This window comes from Emys orbicularis, chromosome 3 (genome assembly GCF_028017835.1).
Source record: "Emys orbicularis isolate rEmyOrb1 chromosome 3, rEmyOrb1.hap1, whole genome shotgun sequence".
Lineage (NCBI taxonomy): Eukaryota > Metazoa > Chordata > Testudines > Emydidae > Emys > Emys orbicularis.
In genome coordinates this window covers 121,231,887-121,254,898 of record NC_088685.1, presented here as the reverse complement: position 1 = coordinate 121,254,898, position 23,012 = coordinate 121,231,887, and the positions used below count along the sequence as shown (strand labels likewise).

The window sequence follows — 23,012 nt, the reverse complement described above, 5'->3', positions numbered from 1 at the left end:
TGATCATATCACTAAAACCTGTTGTCCCAATTAACAACCATATTAGCAGTCTCAGCTGAGAGACCATGGACCGAATGGGCATAGATAATGAATCTAAAGATAGGCCCACAAGAGCATTGTTTAAGCACAAGATATTGCTGACTGGGCTGTCCATGCTTTCCCTAACCTACAGATACGCTAACTCATTCTGTCAATGCTGGCACCTGTCATGACTATCAAACTAACTTTCTAAGACAAAGAACAAAAACATCAAAAGCAGATAAGTATCACACCAATATCACTGTGGTTTAAAGTGTTATAGACAGGAAGTGGATTTCTTCAACAGCCAAAACCAATACAGAATGACGAAGATTGGGTATGAGAGGAGATTTTTCAATATTAATTTCTCACATTTTAAAATGAAGTAATAAATCTGAAAGAATGGAAACACTGAGGAAGATCAAGTCTTTAAACTGTTTTAGAGCAGTGGTTCTCAAAGCCGGTCTGCCACTTGTTCAGGGAAAACCCCTGGTGGGCCAGGCCGGTTTGTTTACCTGCCGCGTCCGCAGGTTCGGCCGATCGTGGCTCCCACTGGCCGTGATTCGCCGCTCCAGGCCAATGGGGCTGCGGGAAGGGCGGCCAGCACATCCCTCGGCTCGTGCTGCTTCCCGCAGCCCCCATTGGCCTGGAGCGGCGAACCGCAGCCAGTGGGAGCCGCGATCGGCCGAACCTGCAGACACGGCAGGTAAACAAACCGGCCCGGCCCGCCAGGGGCTTTCCCTGAACAAGCGGCGGACCGGCTTTGAGAACCATTGTTTTAGAGAACACTGTGTGAGGAAACCTTGAATTTACACTCACACTTACAGAAAGCTACATCTACACCAGCTCTTTTATATAATGTAACTGATTCCCAAGTATCATTTTACAATTCTGATTAGGTTTTACTAAAATCTTGTTTATTAAATTGCTTTCTTTAGGCATGCATAGCTGCTAATTTGTTTCCAACTAAATCATGTATCATCTGAAAAGATTACATTGCAACAGTGAAACAACACACTTGGGATTACGCTTCATCTGGATTTTAGAATTAAAAGGACTAATATTATACAGTTGTAAATTTCCCTTTAAAAAGAAAGAGGGGTTATGTTTATCAGTATAGTTGTAAAGCAAAACAATTATGGTACCTTGTGTATATAACATACATACTCAAAGACACACATGGCAATACTTAAAACACCTAAAGCTTGGGGATTTTTTCATAGCTGTTCAAATCACAGTTTCTGCTGTACGCAACAAACAGACAAAAAAGGGGGGGGGGGAGAAGCAGAGATGGCTTACAGTTCATTGTACCAACAGTTGTGCTATTCAATGAAGTCCATGAAAAACCATGGAAGCAAAAATGCAAGATTATTTTGTCTCACTTAAAGAGATGTTTTCTGTATAATATTCAGAGATGCCACATTACAAAAAGACGTCTTTTTTAAAAGCCTATTTTCAGAGATTTGTCAAAGGTTTTACCCGTGACTCCCACTGACTTTAGCTAGTGACAAGACTTAAAACTCCATGTGTACAGCTCTGAGACAGTTACTCACAAGCCCCTTTGTTCAACAAATGCATGACTTCTGTGCAACTTCATTCTAAACGTTCTCAAATATACTATGATTGTTTTTAGTATCAAACAATTTAAGAAGTCATTCAGGATCAACATGCAAGATATTTATTTGAAGTATGCAAGAACAGAAAATATAATTTTTATTCCACTTTGCATCTTCCACCCTACTGAAATCAGTTTTAACAAAATAAATATGGAATCTCACAATGCCATTTTTTCAGGGTCTTTTATTCAGAATATATACCATTTTTAATTGCCTCTTTCTTGCTTTACTACTGTTGGGGGGGAAATAATTGCCCTTCATGCCTACCTCTGCTTATTTATCAACCCACAAAAGGACCCAAGCATGGGCCTGAGTTTTGAATCTGAATTTTTGCCCCTTTAATGGGAAAAATGGAATTTAAGAGGAAGATGACAGTTGGGAAGGAGATGGAACATTGGGACCGGCTGGTTCCGTGGCAGTTGAACAGGAGGAGGAGGAAGAGGAGCGCAGGAAAGGTACCGTCACAGCATCCATTGCAGCTAGAAGCCCATGAGGAGGAGGAGAGAGGCGGGGCAGAAGAGACGGTGGGAAACCAGGCAACATGTACGAGCAGGATCATGTCCGAGATAGTGGACATGACAGAGGTGAAGAGGTAACCAGCACTGTGAGGGGAGACCGACAGATGGGCAGAGGGACAGTCACCTGACTGGGTAAGCGCCCAGCTCCACATTACTGTGTCTGACTGCACTGAGGGTGGGAGGAGGGGGGCTGTACAAGGGTCTCCTCTATACCATTTCCCCCACTTATTTGACTCCACACCACCAGCCTGAGCAAGAGCCCCAAAGACACCCTGCCCCTACCTGCACCTGGCTTGACCAGGTAAGACCCACTCAGTCCAATTCACATCAGCTTGTGCTCAAGTCAGGGATGTATGCCTCCCTTGTTCCTCCTAAAACCAGACTCCTGCGTATGGTTCTGGGCAGTAATTAGTTTGGGTGAGATGTAAACAGGTTTGGGTCAATGCTACAAGTAATCAACACACCTGGAAACTACTTCATCAGGAAGTCTTCTTTCTACGTCTGCATAGTTATGTCTAGAAAACTATAGCTGCGACAGCCACTGCAGGAATCTCAGGAGATCGTGAGGAACAGAAGGGGAGACCAAATGTACAATAAGACAAAACTTATTACACTGCCACAGATTATTCCACTTACTGTCTGGGAGAGTGGGTTTCTTAAAGCATCTCTCCACCACAGAAAAGCTGTAATACCGATCAAGCATCTAGGAACAAGAATTATGATCCCATTCTATCACCTATCATTCTTAGGCTTCCTGCATTAAATATTGAAGTCCTATTGTGATAATATGATACCAAAATTCAGAGACACTTTTTATAACCCAGAAATTCTTTCAAAACAGCAAAATTACCATAGGCTTTTCTACATAGTGAAATTTACTGGCATAATTATACCAGTTTAACTCCCAGTATGGAAACTCTTATTTTGGTATAAAAGTGACTTTTTCTAGTTTAGCTTCTGTTGCTTTGGAAGCAGAATAAATTAACCTGGAAAAAGGTACTCACTCTGGAATAAGCGGGTCACCATGGGGAGTTAGAGCAATATAACTATAGCAGTATAATTATATCAGTATAGTTATGCTGGTAAATTTCCCCATGTAGACAAGCACTAGGTCACTAGTTCAAATAAAATTTCTAGCAAAACAAATGGACACCAAATTCCATTAAAAATACATAATCACATAAAACGCTTAGTTTATTTTTGATACACTTTCCATATTTTTGAACGATGAATTACTGAAAATTAGTCTTACTGTCTTCAAATATTTTTTCCTCCAAAGCCATCTCATACAGTATTAAATTATTCTTCTGGTTGCAACATCATAAACTAACACTTTGAGAACGGCTGTGATATCTCCCACACAGATTTAGTTCCTCATAGCATAAAGCAAGTGGTGAGAAACAAGGTATAATGAAGGAGAAAGGTGCCGTTTACACATTTATTTGTTAGGCTAACACCTTCTGAAGTACATTGCCAGCTAGTTTAAACAGTCAGTGCTGCAATAATTGAGTCTCCATCCTTTTGACAATTTGATTCACACCTCATTTGCTACCAAAGTTAAAATACTTCAGTCAACCTTGAGAAACCAATCCTTTTTACTCCCCACAGAGAAGATGTATACAGTATATTTTTAACAATTGTACCACTTGTTTGAGTTGAAGCTATAAACAGAGGTTCTTCAGAATTCTGCCCTCTCAAACAATGATGGTTATCTGGTAGCCAAAAAATATAAATTAACACCAAATAAAATTTGTCACCATTTAATACAGGTGCTCTAACAAGAAAGTAAACAGTAATTCTAGCTACATTATATACAAACATGGAAAGGCATAGACCTACTACCTTAACCATATCTGTGAAATATGTATAGTGAAATTATTAAAAAATAATGATACTTTAATTTTAGGATTTCTATTTGCAAACAATATAATTAAGTCTTACAATACAGCTGAAAGACAGGAAAGCATTATTATACCCATTTTGCAGATGGATAAATGCCTACCCCAAAGAGAATTTTTTTCCTTTTAGTGATATATTATGTGGTGTTGTGAAGAATTTTATCTTTAGGAAATACATTGTGTATATTAATTTTGTTATTTGGATTATATCTCGAATGCCCCTGAAAGTGGTTTGTTAGGGCCAATAAGAGTGGGCCAACAAACAGTGCATGAAGAGTGAGTGATGAATTACATAGCAAGTGATATGAAACCAATTTTTCTGTCACCATTTGCAAGTTTAAATCTTGCATTTGCATGTGCAAATCCAAAATTTTATGTACACAAATTCAGAAGTAAATTAATCAGAACCCTCAGCCCAGGGTTTTCAAAGCTACAGATATGCATCTTGTGGTGTTCTGCATTTTAAAAAACGAAAGTATGGTTATCACTGTTAAAAGGAAATTTTAAAAATTTAAAACAGGAGGAAAAAATAGTAGAAGATATGTTTGAGTGAATATTACAAAAAGGAGGGGAGAATTTTTTTTCCAGTTTCCTTGCAAGCTTGAAGAGTTATCTTCACCTATTTAAAAATAATCATAAATTTCAATGTTTTAATAAGATATTGTTGGAAGGAAGGTTGGCCTTGTGAACTGTGATTGAGATTTGGGTTCTCTTGCCAACTCTATCACGGACTTACAGCATGACCCTTGGATAAGTCATTTGGAGCCTGATTTTCAAAGGCACTGAGTACCTGCAAGTCCAGTGAAGCAAATGAGAGTTCTGGGGTGCTCAGGATCTTGCCCATTCTGTACCTTGCCTTCTCATCTGTTAAATGGGGATAACAACTCCCTTCCCCACAGCAGTGTTGAGAGGTTAGACCCATTCATGTTTGTAAAGTGCTTTTAGAGTCTTGGATGCAAGGAGCTATAGCAGTGCAAAGTATTATTATTGAGTGCCCAGATATTGTGTAAAATTAACATTTATCTGAACAAAACAAAAACCCATAAACACTGAAGAAGAGCTCCGTGTAGCACAGAAGCTTGTCTCTTTCAGCAACAGAAGTTGATCCAATGAAAGGTATTCATCCATCTTGTCCCACAAAAGCAGTCTTTCCTCTGGCAGATTCTAGCTTGACACGACACAAAGTGCACATATTTCAAATTAGTTTAATAGTATTTTGCTACTGTTCACAAATAAATATTCTACACTGGTTAGGGATGGAGGACATTCACTTGATTCAGCTCCTTCCTTGCTGACCTCCTGTCACTAAAAGGTTTACTACCATGAGCTCAATCTCTGAACCTTGGGAGTCAAAAAAAGCTGCCTGCTCTGTAAAAGAGATGTCTAGATCTTCTGCTGAATGTCTGAATAGTGAGCTAAAAAAATTCAAACACATTCAAGATTCCTTACATATTCCCAAGCATTGAATCTGAAAGTGACAGTCAACACATGCTACAGGCTGCTAGGTAGGGAATGACAGTTTGAGAAATTGAAAGGATTTAAAAAGATGTGAGGGATAGAGACAGCGTGGCAGGCATCAGAGAGGATGTGTATCCTAATTTCTGGAAAGAGAATTTTAGCTACGTTTTCCCACCTTTGGCACCTTGTTTGGGGGCAACTTTGCTAGTCTGTGGCAATGTCGCCTTGGCCTACAGATTTCAAGAAAAATTAAATGCCAAAATATAGAAACACCAAAAGGCTAGATTTCATTACGCCATGTATTTCAACAACAAGGACTGCTCCACTTTGCAGTCCCACTTCTACTCTTCCTCCTTTTCAGGAGGACTCCAATGAAGTGATGAAAATGATAAATACTAAATATGATGAAGGCACGTCACTTAATCACCAGAGTCCATAATTGTATTATTTACAACTAACAAAAGATAAGCGAGGTATGACTAGACACCTCATACCAAAAGGTGAGTAACCACTGTATCCAACAAATGTCTGTCCACTGAGCATTTTGAGATCAAAAGGGACTCCATAATATTTGGAAAGTCAAACGCATTACAAAAATAAAGCTTACTGGAAATACAACTCAAAGAAACTTGCTCTCAGCCATAACTGAAGAAGAAGAAAAAAATCAATGCTAGCACAAAATAAGAGGAGGAAGGGGGAAAGATACAGTATCCCCCTGAAAACAGAAATTAACATGGGCAATATTTTGATCACACTGTCTGATTTTAAGAGCAAGGCCAGATCCTGCAAGCAGTCCACTCAGCAGGAGAGAGATCCTAAAGATGACCAAAAAAACCTTCATTTTTCCCTGACATTAATCCAGCTATGTGAGCAAGACAGGAAGAGTTTGACTGTACTTGGAAAAAGCCTTTCCTGAAAGAGTAGGCAGGGAGAAGACAAAAAAAGAAAAGAGGTCAAGGTCTGTATTTTTTCCAAGTAAAAGACAGATTATCATCAAAAGGTAAAGGACACACCTTCAGGGACTGAGCTGAGGTATAACAATTGTTGCCCCCTATAAAGTACAAAAAAAAAAAAATGGTGGAATCTGAGGAAGATTAGGAAATACACCATGAGAAGAAACTGGCTTTGTAATTTTTCATTGTTATTTGACTCCTTAAGAGTTTCTGTTAAGTAAAGTTAGAATTACCTTTCTCATATAAGAGTACAATGGAAAAGTTTTGAGGCCTGGAAAGAAATTATGATTGTAAGCAGAAATTGGTTGTGGATGAATTATAAAGCTGGAACTGTTTTTATTTATTATTATTAATTATTATTATTATTATTTCCCTGGACATATGATGGGAAGTAAAATAAGCTTTAATATGCTCCATGCATTGTGATAACTTACTAGGGTCTCAAAGAAAAGTTAGAATGATGAAAAACAAACATTTTTGGACAGTTTGCTCCTCTTTCAGAGATCTGGGCAACTGTTATTTAGGGACCAGAGGGAAGAAAAGATATGATGTGAGGAGAAGCAGCTGACCTTGCTTAAGGTTCTGAATTCCAAATCTGATGTGGAGGATAAAGTGGAGAAGAAATCCAGGAGTCCTCTATGAAAAGAGTCTTAAATAACATTTAAAATGCCTAACTTTTGTGGGTATGTCCATGCACAGGAAGATAATACATAGCACATGGTGGGCACTATGGAAATCAGATAATAATGAAAATCTGCAGTAGTCTTTTCCTCTCCTCATTCCCAGTCTTTTCTTTACTTATTTCCAGACTCACTACCTTGCTTCCCTCCCCCCATCCTTTTCCTAATTTTCCTACATTAGATAAGGGAGCTCGGGTTTTCCCAGCTCTCCTTTTAAGGCAAATGTAGACAAGAGGTTTTTAATGACAGTCTGACATTTCTGGTAAAATGGAATGTCTCCCTCTCACGTCTACATCTATTTCTCCTTGCTTTTTGTTTCACTCTCCTCTTGTTTTTTATTTATTTCTTCTTCTCTCTCTATACCATTGTTTGTCTTCTCAAAGTCTTAATCCCACTCATACTTTCACAGATAATTACTTCTATAAAGTTTCTCTTCTCCATCACCACAGATAACTATTTGTATTGCACAACCTGTTGCACTACTACATCCTGAAGAACATTCAATTAATGCTTTGATCCCCACTCTGTCACAGCCAGTACAGGGCACAGAAGCAGCCCTAGAAGCCCAGACCTACCAACAGACTCATATAGGCTGAGACCATTTTCATTTTTAAAAACCTGCCACAATGAAATGTCCAGGACTATGGCTCCTGCTGTCTGAGGATTTTTCTGAAACGTAATTAAGACCACCCACCACTAGAAGTGGTTATATTGGGTTATGCAAGAGGCTAGGTAGTAAATGCCCCACTTCAAAAAAATAATTCTGTACCTCAGCCACTTTTGTGCTCCTGCTAGCACAGAACAGCATAGCCAAAGACAGGTCAGAGGCTGGAAGGGGTTCAGGGAAAAGTCACAAGCCATATTCTTCCTGAACATACAGCCTCATTAGCCCATCCTTGCCTAACTGCAATGGCAGAGGCCCAGGGCTGAGTAGGGGTGGTCACCTAACATAATCCATCACTGCAAAGACTGAGATCATGGAGTATGAGAAGGGACTCACCGTTCCCATTTATTTCAAGGGGGAGGGGAGAAGAAAGAAATGGGGTCAGAAATGCAGAGACATAAAATTAGAAGAGACAAGGGGGATGAAAAATAACTCTCAGAAGGGAGGAAAAACAGCACGACCTTGGGAAGGAAAGGAAAGAGACAGATAAAGACAATCAGCAAATTAAATCTCTCACTCCCTGGAAAGGGAAATATAATAGGAGAGAAGGCTTGAGCCAACCCAACCCAAAGCAAGGCTGGCAGACAGCAGTGTTCCTGGAAAATGCCAAAGAGGGGAATGGATACACCACCTTTTCTTGAACACACCAAATGATTTCTTCCCCCTATAAGTAAAGAGCTCTAGGTAAGAAGAATCTTCAGAGTCATGGAGCTGGATCAGTCACAGGGAACAGGAGAGTAGCTCATTAGTTTGGATATGATTCCAAACTTCTGAGCTCTTTGGGGCAGGGACTGTCTTCTTGTTACATGATTAGGCAACACCTAAAACAACGGGGTCTTGGTTCATGGCTGCAGTTCCTAGGTATTACTGCAGTACAAAAAATGGACATTTATCTAAACCTAAGATCGTCTGGGATCCTGAATTAAGATGTTTACCAAACAAATATTCTGATATTCACCAGAACTCACAAAAAACACTCCAAGAGAGAGGCCCTAGTGGCCCCCAGATCTTCGTTTATTTGGAGAATTGTCTCTGGACATTTATTTTAAATCCTGGCATCTATGCCAGTACTCTAGGAACTGCATGAAACCACTCCTACAACACGGACAGCCTCAGCAACAGATTGCTCTCTGTAGTGACCAACCCCTTCTCTTCAGAGGAAGTACTAAATTAAATTGGGAGATTTTCTTCTGAATTATTTGAAGTGTTTTCTTTTTCACTATGATTGGATTTCAATTACTGTAGTTGCTATTTATATTATTTATTATTGGTATTACTATAACACCTACAAGCCCTTGGACCAGAACCCCATCAGAATTTTTATTTTAAAGTCTGGTTATGGGCTTTATTAGCCAGGCAAAATAGGAGTATACTATTAAAAACACCACAAGGTAAATTTTTGTATAAAAATATTTCACTATATTTACATATTGCAGTAAAATATATTTGAGCTATATGTACAATCAGCCAAAATCCCAGAGATCTCTATTGTGCAATACTAGCTCTGGCTGATTAACAGAAATTTAATTTACACCATGCATGAGGCTGAGATCACAAATCATACAATACACATTAATTTCATGTTTTAAAGCAGAGAGAGAAAATGATTCTTAAGAGAAAGTGATTGCATACATACCTCTTCATTGGTAATAGACTATCCTGTTTTTTACATGTGGAAATTAATGCTTTTATAATTTAAAAATTAAAAGATCCTTTAAAAAAAAAATCTTTAAAATACTCAAATTTGCATGATTTTCTAACACTTAAAATCAGATTCTACACAGAATGTTAAAGGGGGGGGGCAAACTTCAAATTATTAATAGTAAAAGGTTATAAAAGAAAATCTTGTTAGGGGATGCAGCTAAGCAATATACAGTCAAGAATTATCACTCAAAATAAACAAAATATTCCCCAAACTTATCTCTTTACACTTGTTTTTCATAGCATCTAAATCAGCAGTTTATCTGTATCACTGAATTATTCCATTCTCTACAAGGTAAGAAAGCTGCTTGTCTGTATATACTGCCTCTGTGTGTTATCTATATGCATTCCATTTGAATCCAATTTCCTTGCATTACCTCTGCCCAGGTCAGGGATGAATGGCTGTCAAATTCCCTGAGGAATAAAAAGAAAAACCCTTTCTTCCTGAGGCAGCAAGTTTCAATTCACAGAGCACATGGCTAATCTACATATGTGAAGGTCATGGCACTTCAGTCAAAGAGGTTAAGAATGGAACAGTTCACGTAAGGGGCTGTCTTAAACATCTTGGCGTGGTGCCCAACAAGTGAAATTGTTGAAAAGCAATAGATAGCTTCTGGCAGCAGTGAGGGGGGAAATATTTTGATCATGTGATGCCATACAAACTAACTAGTTTGCTTCATATGTGAAACTTTTATGCACAGTACAAAATACCAAATTTGGAATCAACTCCAGATTCCAGCCTACTTTCTTTGGCTATATTACCTACTTGTGAAAAAATATGAACTGTATTTAGCATTATTTTAGGATACAAATTCCTGAAGCCAGGTTAAAAAAAAAAAAAACATATTAACAGTACATATAACAAACCTTTACAGCCAAGTGACTATTAACTATATATTACCGGAGGATTTCATGTCCACCAAACATAGGAAAGCAAGAAACTATTTATGCCACAGAAATCTACTGCATCTTTTCATTTATTAGCAGAACTATAAAATTAAATTAAATCTGGCAAGCAAAATTAATTTTTCATTGCTAGTACTCTACTAAAGTTTGCTCAACTCCAGTGCCAAATATATTTATTTTTCACAGGTTACGCAAAGTAATTTTGTATTTGAGACTGCCATAGAGGCAGAATTATTTATCTCCCCCATTCACGTTGAAAATAAATTTAAAAAAAAAAAACACCGTAAAAGGACCTATTATACTACCTATTTTTACTCAGGAGCTTTGCTTGGGTAAGGAGTAGCGAGTAGGATCAGAAAAACAGGAGAATTATTTTCTGCAAACAACCTTGATTGAAGGTAAAGTAAAGCCTCAGTACTTAGTATTTTATATAAACAAAGACGACTCAAATGTTCACAATACAAATTGTTACACATGAAATACAAAATTCCATCCATATTTCCATTTGAATCAAGGTTTCAAATAAAACCAGAAAATTCCTTAAACGCAACAAACCTCTTTATCTCTATTTTTAACCTTAAAAAAATACAATTTAGGTACTACAACTCAGTCTTGTTTTCAAAAGAAAATTTCAGAGCTGATGTTTCAGTACCTCACTTACAAATAAATTAGTCTGACAATCAACTAATAAATTGATTGTATGTCTAACAACTGGTCCCAGATCCTTTCCAAGAAAGGAAAGCGTCCAGTCCCCAACCCGTCTTCTTTCTCTTGTTGCAAAATATGACAACTGGCTGGTTGGATTAAGCTAATATACAACTGAATAATATTTTACATTTAAATAGCACCTTTTATTCAAGGAACTCAAAGCACTTCACAAAAGCATAAATATTATCTTTTTATACCTGGGGAAACTGAGGCACACTGATGTTAAACCAATTCTCCTAACACAGTCAGTGGAGAGTTGCAACAGAATTCAGGATTCCTGACTCCATCTCTATTTAATGCCATCTTTCTAAAGCTACACAACTTATTCAAAATGGCCAAATTCATTTCTCATGTAAATCAGCACTATTCCACTAACGTCAATGGGAATTGCACTGGTTTATGCCAACAATGAATTGGCTATAGCCACATGGGGACTGGAACTGTAATAACACAACCCCATGTTTTAAAATGGTGGTCGCTTGCAGGGTTTTTCTAACCTGATTTTCCTTATCTCCTCACACCAAGAGCCATATCAAAACTGTATTTAAAGGGTCTTTCTGCACAGACCAGTCTATAATTGTTATAACAATCCAATCCCCTCTGTCTCATAACATAATTCAGTCTTCTTTAAGATGGGACCAAATAGTGTTTTAGCTGTGTAATCAAAATGGGCTACTGCCCTGGACTTTACAGGGCAATTAGATTGATTCAACAACAATTATGTAATGGTTCTAATACTTACTATATAATAATACAAACCCCCAAAATGATAGATATGCTTATGCATTAAACGCAATTCAGACACAGTTCTCAGAAGAAAAAAAAATCCTGTACTTAATGATTAAGGGAAATGGACTACTACTCTACTAGGCAGAGACAGGGGGTGAAGAAGAAAAGGGCAGCAATTAATTTCTGCGCTCAAAACCCTGCTAACAAGTCCAGAAGCAAAAGTTTATCTGACCAGTAATGCCCAAATTAGAGAGAACGGAAAGTGGTAAATGGGTTGTATCCTTCTATAGACATTCAATCTTCCTTAACTAACAGCTGCTGCCAAAATCACTATGCTTTAAGTGCAAGCCGCTACAAACTCTGCACTGAATACAGGTCCCCTCGAATATTTGGGGAACCAAGAACTAAATTCATATCACAGATTAGACTTTCTGTACAGAAACTTAGTAGTAGCCACACCGCTGCTATTATCTCTGGGTTTGGTATTGGATAAAATAGCTGGCATTTCCAGAGCACAAAGATGCCAAACAAAGATTTAACAAGAATTTTAATGAAGATGTAAAGGTAAAACCCTTGTACACTGTCTCCCGGACAGTGACTCCGTGCAAGACGGGTTCACACTTTTCTAAACATCTGCAGATGACCAAGGATCTTTAAACAGAAGATATGAAGTTTGTTGGACGGAAAGGTGCCTAAGGTGCTGTGTTCCTGAGATAAGTGAAGCTGCCATGTGAAGGAGGCTGCTTAAAGAAGACATAATAACCACGATTAGTATATACAAAAAGCTGGCACCTCTAAAGTTAGAGTTGAAGGCAGAGGGGGGGGGAAAAAAGGAAAACTCATCTGTATCTCATCTTAAAAAATGAGATGGCTGTGGATGTAGTTAGGTGCTTCAAGATTTTCTTGTATATCCTCATTAAATAAAAACCTCCCTTTGAAAAGACATATATTGTCTGGGATATAAAGCTCTGTGTGTCAGGCTTTTCATCAAACTCCAAGTTACAGCACATGTAGCATCAATTAAAAGTGTGATTTTACTCTGAAAAGTAACTTGCAAGATGGCATTATGGGGTACTATGTACACTATCTCTCACTGATTTCTGAATCAAGTTTGTTCAGCTTACACTTTATTTACAATAAACTCTCCATGAACTATGAAAGATATTCAGGATTCTTTCCGCTTTTTACATCATTAGAAATGGAAGTTCTATAGTCCAAACTAAGCCCTCAGGATACACCGGTTCAACCCAAATTTCCTCAGATTTTGCCCTCAGTGACACCCGTACAAACGCTAAGGTTTTGCGCAGATATCAGTAAGGGCATAATCATAAAACTCTGCAAGACAGACAGCTGATGTACACACATTATTATTTAGAATTCAAGATGACTATACAGACATGAAGTCATTTTCTTTTCCTATTGCCCGAATAATGTCTGTGAAGACATACCACACTGAAGCTTGATACCCGCATTATTTTTAGATCAGTTTTCAAAATAAATTTGAAAACCACCAAGGTACATTGGCAATTTAAGTTTTAATTCATTTAGGGCCTCACCCAATCCTACCAAAAAAATTATTTAGTACTATGTAAATTCTCCCCCACCCCCTAATCTGAATATTGTAAACAATACAATGCTGAAACATATTCTGGCAAGTTAGCCTACCACATCTAAATACTACTGGGAGCTGAAATCCTCCAGCCTTGAGCATGCATGCACAGTGAGCGTAGTAATACTGCTTTACATATCCACAGAGAATCTTTAAAGCCTCCTGATAAATGGCACATTTTAAAAAGATATTCAAATGCAAGACTGTACCCATGTCCTAACAAGCTGAGGACAGTTATGTGGACTGAAGTATAAATAAAATACTGTCACTTAAAATATTACTGGTGAGAATTTCAGGATACCCATACTTGATTTTATATGCTTTGCAGGTACAATAGCAAAAGAAAGAAAAATATAACTTTAAATTATCATTCAAACTTATTTTAGTCTTTAGAATTAATCTAGTTTTAACTTACTTTTTTAAAAACATTGTGTTTCAAATGAGAATGTCAGGTAGCCTATGTTTGACCATCAACAGTCAGTCTAGTTGGCAATCTCAAAAAAATTAATTATATGCGCATCCAGGAATAAAAATACAGCAACAGTATAAACGTATTAGCTTTCCTTCCCACAGACTTGGATCAAAATGACAGAAACACATTAATTGACTATTCAGTTGTACAAGTCTAATGTGAAGGAGGAGGTAATAATATAGTATACTGGTATGCACCACTTTTATTTATCGTACCTCATACACAGAGTCCTGTTCTTCAATTTGCAAGCATAATGACCACTACAGAAACCAGTAAGTGAACACCAAACCACAAGTGTCAAATATATAATCACAGTACAAAAGAGATGCTACTAATTCACACTACTGCTCTCTGCTATTTCTAGATAGAGAATGTATAACAGCAAACTGTTTGCGAATAAACACACAGGCAGAAAGAAAGTCTATTCTCCCATTAATGTACTGAGAATCTATGCACCACACTGACAGTTGTCTAACAGCCCCCAGACACAGGGCCCAATCCTGCAGTCCCTACTCAGACAACACTCCCCTTTAAAGGCAATGCAACTGGCATACGAAGAGCTGCAGACTCAGGCCCATTCTGAGTTTATGGGAAAAATAATTCCCATAGAAAGAGAAACTATTAATTTTCAAACAAACAAATCAGCTGTTCCTCTGCATTGATTTTTTCCTAACAACTGGTAAATATCAAGTGCAACCCAGATAATACTGAAAAGGCCAAGTTCTCTCTCTCTCTCTCTCGATATATATATATATATATACACACACACACACACACATTTTTATATAGACATAGAGAGAGAAAGCGAGTGCAGAACTTTTATGTGTGTGTGTGTGTGTGTGTGTGTGTGTGTGTGTGTGTGTGGTGCGTCTCTCTCTCTCTCTCTCTCACACACCTGAAATTAAATTCAAAATATAGAATAAATAGGGTCATATGACTACAAATTTGAGTTATATTTTCAATAAACTGGTCAATAATTAAACAAATGGCTTATAAGATTTCATCACTCCCCCTTAACTGTGATACCATAGAACTTATTATTCATAACCAATTAATTTTGCATTAACAGTATCCAGTAGCTTTGAATATCTGTGCTTCTTCCCTTCTTCTGCAATGAGAGGCCTGTTCTTCAAGCTGCATGTCTCATCTCTGTTTCAGGCAAGTAGATTAAATGAAGCAGAAGCAAAATTTCCTTAAATGATTTAATAGGTTAGACAGGCGGACATTTCAGCTCGTAGTGGGAATCTATTGCCCTGGACACTAAGAAAAGTACCTTCCTATAGGCAATAATGTCCTCATCATGCCGCTTCAGGTATTGTAGCCCATTGTTCACAGAGCAATAGTTTATATATGTTTAGAGTCAAATCATCATTAGCATACTGACACTCTCACGTATTAGTAGTGTACACATATATGCAGCAAAGTATTACAAAAAAAAAAAATCAAAGAAACACTACACTCAAATGCTACAGGAAAGGTTCTATTTCTCACTTATTTAAAAAAATGTACAATTTCTACACCCACTGAAATAAGGTACCAATAGAATTAAAGATATATAAAAAGAAATAACTACCAGCAACTAAAATAATTATTTTCTACTCAGTATAATCTATTTTCCTTTAAAAAAAAAAAAAATTCAAACCAGCAAATTTTCTTTTACCATCAGGCCAGATGATACACACAGTAAAACTGTAATTAAAAAGGAACAAAAATATTTCTGATCAATGACTTCTCTTTATTACAAACATTATAGGAAACATCAAAGGACAGTACTTTGGTGCACTGTGTCTTATAAATCACAACCTACATGTATATCATATAATACCAAAACGAAACAAATAATGTGCAACTGTGGAACAAGACATAGACCCATAAATATAAAAAGTATTAACAAGGGTCATACTGAAGACATAATGAATTTAGTCTCAATTATGATTAAAAAAAATCTTGTACAATTTCTGCCATTAAAAAAAAAAAAAAAAAAAAAATCACACTCAGAAGTAAAATGTGCCTACATCTGTCCCAATACATTTTTACTAGCTTTTAAAGCTGTAAATTTTAAACTACCTATGTTTAAAAACAAGCTGACAATGCAAACCTTGTTTAATTAACTGTGAAAGGTTATGCATATGAAGCTTCATTATTTTATGGTTCCTTATGACCCTTTTACCAGTCCAAATTAAAAAAGGGGAAAAATTAACATTCATGAAATTCTTATTTCCCCATCTGAAATAGCAAGGGAAAAAACACAATAGAAAGTAAAACACTGCAGTAATGGTCTGTAGACAAAAGACAAACATTTTCAGTCTGTCCAAGGTTCACATTATTAAGGTCAGTCCATCATTCACTACAAAAACCAGTATCTGCTCTAGGACATGCTCATTTTTAAATTTCTTTTACAGTAAAATACAACAACTGACTAGTGTCGCAAAAAGCATACACCTGTACTTATTTCTATTAGTCCTAATTCTTAAAACCTATTAAAAGACTTCACAGTTATTAAAAACAAAATTTTGTGGAGGGAGAAGGAACCCCACAAAACTTGAATGCATTATCACTCCTTTTTAAACAGTTTACTTTCCTATGGAGAATTCAAGCATAAGCTCACTATGTATTTGTATACAAAAATAATTAGATTAAATATTATTCCTGATATATCTTTCCACCCAAACAATTCAAATGTAAAACAGATTTTTTTTAAGTATCTGGATTCATAACAGTGATATAAAAATCACTGATAGTTTGAATGGCTTCTTCTCCCTTTTTTATAATCTGCTATTATGTTCATATACAGGGTGCCACAAATAAATAAAAAACCCAACCTACAAACACAGGGCTATGACCACTGTAAATGTTAGACACCGAAATAAACTGAGAACGTAGGATGATCTTTAAATTAAGATTAAATCACAAAAATATCTAGTTTCCTTTCGTAACTAGCACATTTTTACATTAAAATATGTTTAGTAAGAGGCATAAAGGTTCAAATAAATACCACTTGAAATTACTGAATCCTCATCCAAGGCATGCTATTATATTTTTGTCTGCAAGTCTGATTTGCTATAAAAATAAAGGCATATTAAATCTAAAATCAACACCCAGAAAAACCATCACCTAACAGAATTAAAAAAATAAATAAGATGCCACTGGCTTTTCACTATACTGTTCACAAGCATAATTTTTGATGAGGCACATGAAACCTCCACTGTATAAATATGGTTGCTCATTGTTTCAGCTTCTTCTAACAATGTTTAACTTTTGCATCTGCGAGCGATACTGCTCAGTTATTATTTGTGGCAAGAATTTTTGTGACTGTACTGCTCAGCACTTCTATTTACATCAGCAGTGCTAAATGCCCAATGGTGAGAGAGGAGCCAATCAGATGGCAGATTAGATGTCAACTCAGAGGCAGCTGTCTGGAGACTATTACAGCCAGTTTACCTCCACAATTCAAATTCCAAACCTTGCAAAGGAGATCAAGTCACTCTTTAGGCTCAGACTGCTAGCAAGAAACGTGGAGTACAGACCATTTCCTAACCAGCCCCTATAACTTTGACGATGGCACACAAGCAATCTACATAAACATAATCCAACAATGATCTGATATCGATTTGTAATTTATTGGATTTAATTTATCAGGGACGTGTACATTAGTCAAAACAAGCAGAGCTCTCAATATCTGGATCTGTTTATTTAAATAAAGGAGTCTTCCAGTCTCTTCAGCAAAGTATGGATTATTTCAAAATAGGAATAATAATATTTGTGTATCATATTAACTTTAAACATAACACTTATTTACATCTCATTCTCGTTTGGATGTTTGGGGCAAGTATACAAGAAGAATGAGGTATCTAATGCACCTCAACGCCTATTAAATGAATCTTCATGATTATGGCACTCACACTTCAAATAGCAAAAGCAACCTGACTGCATTTTTGCTGGATTTCACCACAGTATCTTCATCGGCAAAACACTAATTTGCTAAAAGGGTATCAAAGTTATCTGCTCTGTCTACAAAAATTCTAACAGAGGGCAGTCAACATTATTTTCCAGAATCTGACAGTGTAGCTACAAAAGCAGCTCCTCCTCCCTCCTCACCCCAAACTGCTTTTCCTCGGGGCCTTGTATCTTCAAATCTCTATTTCAAACTGGAGGAAAACTTTATGCTGTTCAATTGTGTAACCGAATAGTGTCGTTTTGTACAGTGAAACCGTCTGTCGGATGCCTCCAATCTAATCAGTCGGACACTGTGCCTTACCAAACCCTGTTATGGAGGCAGCAAGTAGTTTAGATGGCCCGGGGGGGAAAGTAAATTGGAGAGAGACTAGGCTCTAGACCCACGTTTAAAATATACAGGGGGTGACCTTTGGGGGAGGAGGGGTTCTGGTGGTTACCTGGGTTCTGCTGATGGTCTGACCAGTGCTTCCAGGACTCATAGCTGGATGAGCTCTTTGTTGTGCTGCTGCCCAGGCTGGGTTTGCAGATCCATACTGGGAGCCCATGTCTTTGCCCATGCCCATGCCCGCTGCTGCCTGCTGGCTTCCTGGGGCTGCCGTTGCTGCCTGGGGTTGTGGCTGCTGCTGTGGTGGGGCACTGGGGTTGCTGTAATCAGGGTAGCTGCTGCCATAGCTCCTCATCATGGGGCTGGGGGAAGTGAGCAGCTGGTTCAAGGTAGGGGTGGCCCCGGACGGGTGCTGGTTCTGCCCGGAAAATCTCTGAAAGCCTCCAGCCCCAGAAGTCGCAGCAGCCTTGCCAAGGCTGGCCCCTCCACCTGGGCCCATCATCATGCTGCTGCCCTGCTGCCTGGGGGAGCTCAGCACCCCGTAGCCAGAGGACGAGCCCCCATAGCCGCCTCCTCCGGCTCCTGCTGCAGCCGCGGCGGCTGCCGCCGCCGCTCCCACTCCTCCTGCTGCGGCGCCGCCGGGCCGGCCGTAGCCGGGGTAGTGGTTGTACTGGCTGTTGGGGTAACCCTCGTGGGAGTTCTGCAGGGGGTCCATGCTGTTGGGGGCCGCCGTGGGGTGCATCAGCCCCATCCCGGGGCTTTGTTGTCCGCCATGTTGATCAAAGCAAGGCCCGGCTCGGCTCGCTGTAGCGCTGCTGGCAGGGGCAGGGTTGCCGTAATAGCTATTAAACTCCGAGACACCCACCGCGGAGGGGCCGCCGCCGCCTCCCCCACTCCCGCCGCCGCTGCTACTATTGCCGCTGCCGCTCCCAGCGCTTTGGGGCTGCTGCTGCTGCTGTCCGCCCAAAGGTCCCAGGCTGGGGTGATCGTAGCGGCCGCCGATCTGCTCGCCCATTTTGCTGGGCAGCTCTTCCTCCTCGCCCCCTTTATTCAGCATTTGCTGCGGCGGCGGCGGGGGCTCGGCCTGATTTCCCAAAACACTGTCTTTTCCTCCATGTTGCTGCTGCTCCATGTCTGCACTGGGCTGAGCAGCGCCGCCACCGCCGTTGTTGTTGTTGCTGCTGCCGCCGCCGAGGCTGTTGTTATTCTGCATCGGATGGTGCTGAGGCGGCGGCTGCTGCTGCTGGAATTGATTTAGTTGCTGCTGTAGTGCATGGTGGTGGTGGTGCTGGTGGTGGGCATGGTGGTGGTGGGCATGGTGATGAGGGTGGTGGGCATGGTGGTGGGGAGGTGCAGCAGGGTGATCGCCTCCAACGTTTTTCAGTTTGTGGTTGGGGAGCAGCCCCGTCTCCATGGCCGAGCCCGGGTTGGAGGAGGAGGAGGAGGAGGAAGAAGACGGTAACCCCGATGAGCTTCCACCTTCTTTCAGAGCCGACTCCGAAGAGGAGCTGCTGCTACTGCTGGTGTTAGCGTTGTTGTTGTTATTACCGGTGGCAGCAGCAGAAGTTGCATTATTGGCCATGTTCAGTTCATTATGGTGGTGCAGGAGATGGTGATCTACATTATTCAGGCTGCTGCTGTTAGTCCCATCTCCGACCCCCAGCATGGAGCCCGGTCCAGGTCCCCCGGTGGCTGCGGCTGCTGCTCCCCCCGAGCTGAGATCCTGGCTCAAGTTGCCCGGCAAACTCGGGGTTTTGCCCTTGTTGTTCTTCGCACCCGCCGGAGCCGCTGCTACTTGCGCGGCCATGATCATTGCAACATTGCCAGTCCGAACGAAAAAATCCAACACCCACCCTCAAAAATAAAATAAAATAAAAGCGATACGGGGGGGAGGGGCACAGAAAGGGAGCCGGGCAAAAAGAGAAACGGGGGAAAATAAACTTATTTGAATAAACAGTAACCCCTCCTGATCATTCAACACAAAAAAAATTATAAAAATTCCCCTCCCCAAGTCCGTGATTGAGATTAGAAACGGTAAGAATGCCTTACGGTCTGTGCCTGTTCCTGCTGTGTGATTTCATGTTGAAAGTTTTTTGTTCAGGTTTAAATGAAACTTTTTTTTTCTTTTCCTCTCTAACCCGGATATGGGTAAATACACGTCTGACTGAGCCTATCTGGCCCAGCATGGCATGAGAGAGAGAGCGAGCTCTAACAACTATTATCCACTTCTCTCTGATTACTCCTGTACACTTGGAAAACCCGGACTGGACTTCCCCCTCCTCTTCCTGCTCAGCTTTAGCGGTGGCACACTCAGGGAGTCAGAGAGAGACGCACATTACAACCTTCAACAGCCCCGAACCAGGGCAGCTGCTTCTGCTAATGCAAAAGGATGCACTCTCCCCTTTTGTATTTTTTGCCCGACAGGAATCGTAGTGGTTAGAGATGGAGAAAAACCTTTCAGTCACTCCCTTGCAAATCTAGTCTTCCATAGAGAATGGAATATTAAGCTGATGTGACAAATGATCTTAACCAAAAAGGCCAACTTTACATCACTGGGTCAAATTCAGCCCTGGTGTAATTCAACTGAAGTAAAAGTTGTTACATCAGGGATGAATTTGGCTTTTTGTATATGTCTTTTTGGGGTGAGGGCTGTAGACACTCATCAGGTCAGTTCAGTAGACAAAGAAAGAAAAGAAAAAATTGTTGGTAATAGATTTTATTGGACTAAAAAATAAATTGGTCAAACTTCCAAAATATATACTCTGTTCCTGAAGCCAGTATGCAACAGTCAAAAGATTTCTAATTTTATGACACTAAAATGTTCTGCCTCCAAATTGTTTTATGGAAAAATAAAAATACTTTTAAAAAATATGTAAGTGAAGTATTTTGAAAAATTTAACACAAAATTGTGCAGTAATGGCATTTTTGCAATAGTCTGTAGTGTCCAGCTGTCTCAACATTCTAATGATCATTTGTGCTAATGATGCTTTTAATGTAAGCATTACATATGGAGCTGTTTGGAACATGTTCTATGTATTTATATGCAGATCAAGAGGGCTCCCAAGGAAAATGAAACATTTTCAGTCCTATAATTGTGTCCCCAAACAACATTATTTTCTAGTATATCCAAGACACTCATGAAAATGTAGAAATATAAAATACAATATATGATAAAAGCAACTTTTACTCATGATGACTTACATTTATATAGTGGATTTCAGCAGCTATTGGTAGTTGATTTTTTTAAAATAATTGTCTTAATATAAGTAAGAACTTAGTCAGTGCAAATGTAATAGTCAAACACCACATTCAGCTAATAAAAGCAGTTGGAAGATAAAATATTATTCCATGGACACAAGCAAGATATTAATTATATTTAGGCAATTTAATAGGAATCTAAAATAGATTATTTGAAATTAATATTTTATTAAAATCTTTTAAATAGCAGCATTTTCAGATTTTCAGCTCACTAAATAGAAGACTTGTTAAGACTGACAGAACATAAAACATAGCATATCATGAATGATGTAGTAATGAGTAGGAAGATTTTTTTTGTATTTCCATTGGGAAAACATTAAAGAACAGACTCTTCATGACAGAATGTTGATAAATGTATGAACAATGTGAGCACACTGTCCACTGATTTTTTTCTGCATAGCAAAGTAAGAAAACATTAGGATTTTCCAGTATGAATCTCGTTTGTAAAAGTCTCAAAATTCTTCAACTACATGTTGATATTACTCCTATTTCAATTCTTTCTCTCTCTTTTTTTTTTTTTTTTGGACTCTGTGCAAGTGCAAAAATGCTATATAGTTAATAGAAACCAATAGAATAGAAAAAAATCAGTGAGTAATTCTAGTGGGGGGAATCAGGTGTGTACCCAAGGGTCATTACAGTCTGTAACAACAACAAATTGCAGTTCTATGCAAACTGCTAGCAAGAGGGTATATCATCTTTGTAGAAGAGAGAGTAACAGAACTATAAGATGAATTCATGCCAAATCATTCATCAGCTTTTGCCAAGAGAATACTACATCTTTGTAAGTGAGCCTTTTTGACATTTTCTCCTGGATTTTCTTCTTTTCTATATTCAAACACATACTAATTATACACATTAAACCACATAGGTTTATTTTTTTAAGGCTTTCATATGCAAATATAAATATAGATGTCTACTTGTGCATATTTATTTATATGTGTATTCTAAAATAAAATATAAAATCAATTACACATTTATGCTTTTAGGCATTTATATTGAAGCAGAAAAAAAAAATATATATATATATATATACAAATCTCATAAGATGTATTGACCGTAGCTCACTTGAGGATTTCAATACTTTCTGACTTATTTCACTAGTTCTTAACAGAAAAATAAGCCATGAAATTTAATGCAGATTTACTTTTAAAATATTTTTCCTGGGGAAAATGATAAACCTCAAAAAATGAAAAGTTTATACTACTCAGTCTTTTTCATTACATTTGTTTTAGCAACTCAGCTATAAGATTGGAATTAAGGCTGTAAAATAGAGGCCCTCAACACAATGAAATCAGTCTGCTTTAAAAGGCAACACATGCCAGTTTTTCCTCCCCAATGGCAGATGCCACACCCGAAAGCAGACAGAAGGCACTGCAGTCTGTGCAAGTGAAGCACAACACAAAGCAACTATGGTTCAGTTTTGTTTTTTAGATCACAAATAATGTTGAAATACCTTGTACCATCTTTGCTCAGATGATGAGTGGTAGTGTATGTTAAATTCAAATGATCCTTTCCAAAAGCTCTCTCTGTTGTACAAATTAT

General features: G+C 38.6%; 1 protein-coding gene across 3 annotated transcripts in view; it reads right to left on the bottom strand.

Moving 5' to 3' along the window:
* ARID1B (AT-rich interaction domain 1B) overlaps positions 1–19,869 on the bottom strand; it is a 412,174-nt gene extending 392,305 nt beyond the window's left edge. For all 3 annotated transcript variants that reach the window (XM_065400299.1, XM_065400297.1, XM_065400298.1), the window contains exon 1: positions 18,325–19,869. In XM_065400299.1, coding sequence (XP_065256371.1) covers positions 18,325–19,794 — 1,470 coding nt within the window. In that variant the 5' untranslated portion in view covers positions 19,795–19,869. The remainder of the gene's footprint in view (positions 1–18,324) is intronic.
* Positions 19,870–23,012: the final 3,143 nt, after the last annotated feature.